The sequence below is a fragment of the Procambarus clarkii genome, chromosome 69 (genome assembly GCF_040958095.1).
Source record: "Procambarus clarkii isolate CNS0578487 chromosome 69, FALCON_Pclarkii_2.0, whole genome shotgun sequence".
Taxonomy (NCBI): Eukaryota; Metazoa; Arthropoda; class Malacostraca; order Decapoda; family Cambaridae; genus Procambarus; species Procambarus clarkii.
In genome coordinates, this window is record NC_091218.1 from 27,451,806 (window position 1) to 27,455,200 (window position 3,395).

General features: G+C 44.9%; 1 protein-coding gene across 1 annotated transcript; it reads left to right on the plus strand.

The window, feature by feature from the left end:
* The first annotated feature begins 927 nt into the window (after positions 1-927).
* On the plus strand, positions 928-2,947 carry LOC123772323 (cuticle protein AM1159-like). The gene is made up of 3 exons (XM_045765413.2): positions 928-967; positions 2,106-2,296; positions 2,575-2,947. The coding sequence occupies exons 1-3, from the start codon at positions 959-961 to the stop codon at positions 2,744-2,746; spliced, it is 372 nt and encodes a 123-aa protein (XP_045621369.1). The 5' UTR covers positions 928-958; the 3' UTR covers positions 2,747-2,947.
* Positions 2,948-3,395: the final 448 nt, after the last annotated feature.

Here is a 3,395-nt window from a genome sequence, read left to right on the forward strand (position 1 = left end):
TAAGCCATTCTGATATTCGTCGTTGTTGAGCGTAAGGAAAGAGAGAAGTTCACTGTTGACGTTGGTTCTCTAAGTGCTTCGCGTCAGCCGTTAGTATCAACAATGAAAGCGGCTCACGTGATAAGACGTCCCTGAAAAATACAGGATTTTGTTTAATATTCATTTTTATTTGCATGTAGAGGAGAGGGACGGGGGAGGGAGGTGGAGGAGACATATTAAGAGAGGTACACTTATTATGTGATAACTGGTGGGGGAGATTTTTATAGGTTTTGGTAGAGGGCAAACATACTCTTAAATTTTATGATATTTATCTAAGTCTTTCTTCTCAAACTTTCTGGCTTTTTTTCTCTCACTCCAGCCTCACTTCCATCTTCTTCCCCAACTCTTTATATCCGCTTACCATTGCCATTCACCCCTTTCGCATCACCGATTAAGTTTTTCTTTCTCAATCTATTTCCACTAATTTAAGTGAATACCCTCCTTGTCTATAACTACTATCATCCAGCCTCATTTCCCTTCTCTCTCTCTCTATCTATCTTTGATCATATCATCCATTCCCATTCCCCCTTCCCTCTCATTCTATCTCCACCCGTATCATCCATCCTCATCCTACCATGTCTATCTCTACTCTATCTATCTTTGCTCATATCATCCATTCCCATCCCCCTTCCCTCTCTGTCTATATCCACCCGTATCATCCATCCTCATCCTTCCATGTCTATCTCTACTCTTATCATCCATCATCATCCCTCTCTGTCTATCTTCATCAGTAGCACCAATACTCGTCCCTCCCTTACTATATCCACCCCAACCCTCCATCATTATACCCCCTTCACCTTAGGTCCTTGACCACTGCAAGAGACCTTCGCTGCCTGTCCTGTGGGGGTACGGTGACGGTATATATAGCTGGGGCCCAGTTGGTTGGTCAGCATTCTCAACTGACTCTCACACCGACAACATGAAGCTTGTGAGTACTGGCCATGACTGCTGTCTTTAGTCTCAGTCTCTTCAGTCTGAGGCTAAAAGAGACTCTCTCAGAGAGAGAGAGAGAGAGAGAGAGAGAGAGAGAGAGAGAGAGAGAGAGAGAGAGAGAGAGAGAGAGAGAGAGAGAGAGAGAGAGAGAGAGAGAGAGAGAGAGAGAGAGAGAGAGAGAGAGAGAGAGAGAGAGAGAGAGAGAGCATGGAAAACGACTGTAACACCTGCGGCTTTGATCATCATTCTTTTTTCTGATTTATATCCGCATTATCGCTCTTGTGGGTGCCATTCTTGGATCTGTTAATTCACGATTTAAATTCTCATTAGGCTCAAAGCTACTATTATCTTCAACCACTCTTTCCCCTATTATTCCTGCTGGTCTGTGAGTCTCTCTTCATCTTTGTCTACGGCATTTTCTTGTATTCACGTCTGCCTTTGATTCAGCACTGCCTAGGCTCTCATCCTGTATACTCATACCGTGCCAGGCTTGTCAACAGCTGGCTGTGTGTCCTTACCCCCGGCGTTCCGGCCGATGTTTTCGCCAACAGTAAAAGTCATAATAGATTTCAATGATGCAATAACACAGCTTCTTGCTTTCTTTCTACCAGGTGGAGGGCCGGAGGGGTGATAAGTAAAGAATTATCAAAGAAGGCGCCAAGCCAGAAAGAATATGTAGCACCAAGTAGGAGTGATAGGAATAGGCGGTGGGTGGGGAAGAAAAGGGGTAACGGGAGGAAGGTATGTGGGATGAGTATCTGGGGTCGGAGGACAGGAGGTAGCTGGGAGCAGACATTGAAGCAGATACGGCGTTGCTGCGTCTAACCATTCGCTCATCAAATGCGGCATCTATCAATTCATTCAGCCGCTTATTCAGCAGTTCGGTTATCTATACCCAATGCCGATATGCCCGCTTGTTCCTCCATCCGTCTTTCTATCACTTATTCTCCTTTTCCATTCAAATACCTTATTTAGACGTCTCGTATTTATTCTCATTTTCCCATGTTTCGAAGTTCGTGGTTTTTGCTTGATGCTACTTTCATGCTCGGCAAGTGTGGTGATATTGACGTCATAGTTAACACTATCACCATTCTTATTATAATAATCTAATCACTGTCAACGTCGTTTTTCAGATACTCTTCGCTTGCCTGGTCGTTCTGGCCGCCGCTCGCCCTGAACAGGACGCGGAAACAACGCTAGACGAGAGAGACGACTCCGGCGACGGTAACTTCAACTACAAGTTCGAGACCAGCAACGGCATCTACGAGGAGAGGACTGGCACCCTTGGGGCTGATGGCCAGAGCAACATAAATGGCGTCTTCAGGTAGGTCGCAGCACGAACGTTTTGATACTTCCTTTGGGTCAGAGACAGATTCTTGGTTACGAATCACACACTTGACCTGTTTGGTTAAGCAATGTGCTCCTTTGTTACACTGTTGGTCTTCAATCCCTCGATGTTTCAAGTGGTTGGACACCCTTCATTCACTTCGTACTCATATCCGATCCAAGTGATATATAATAATATTAGCTTTGAGTTTTCTCTAATAACCTTTTTTACCTCATGCTCGTCTTTCGTTAATTCCAATCATCGTTCCCACACAGGTTCACATTGCCTGACGGCACCGTAGGCGAGATCCGTTTCATCGCTGACGAGAACGGCTACCGACCCGAGTCTCCACTGATCCCCACGCCCCACCCCCTCCCAGCCCACGCAATCGAACAGATTCGCTTTGCTGAGGAGCAGCGCGCTAAGGGCGTCACCTTCGAAAAGTAATGTGGGAGGTGTGAGGCTGGCCCCCACTCATCCACTACCACTTCGATACACAGCTGACCCTTATCTCGTACCCTTTGCATACACACATGAGAAAAGATCTCCCTCAAGCACAATTTTTAGGGTGCATCCTTCGGCTCAGCAGTAGTCCAAACACAACCCTAATAGGATCACATGTATAGAAAAATAAACTTTTTTGCAGGCCTCTGTGTTTCTGTGGGGCAGTTCCTTTTGGCGATTTTAATGGTGCTTCAGCTTCACTCTATACTTATATTGTATAGGAAACTTTTATCAACTAGTAGCGAGTGTTAAGTAACAGCAACAATACAAATAATAATAATGATGAAACACATAATAATAAAGAAACAAATACCCGGTAATAATCATTATGAAATAAATAATAATGAGAAAACCAACTGGAGGTCTTAGGTGACTCGAACCTTTGACCAAGCGAATTCCAACCACTGACGTTGAGTGGACCACCATGACTTGGAAAAGTCATGTAACCCGTTCCTAAAGCCAGTCCGAGTTTAACATATGACCCTCAAGCACTCTGGTGTAGGCAACGTAATTCATCCGCTGTACGCTCCAAAATCAGATACACAGAAGGGAAGGGAAATATCAGAGGAATACGCCAAGCCATTACGACAAT

What these genes read in the sequence shown, in the direction of transcription:
- LOC123772323 (XM_045765413.2), top strand. An exon ending in AACATAAATGGCGTCTTCAG is followed by an intron (nt 2,297 to 2,574) that starts GTAGGTCGCAGC and finishes GTTCCCACACAG; the next exon opens with GTTCACATTGCCTGACGGCA.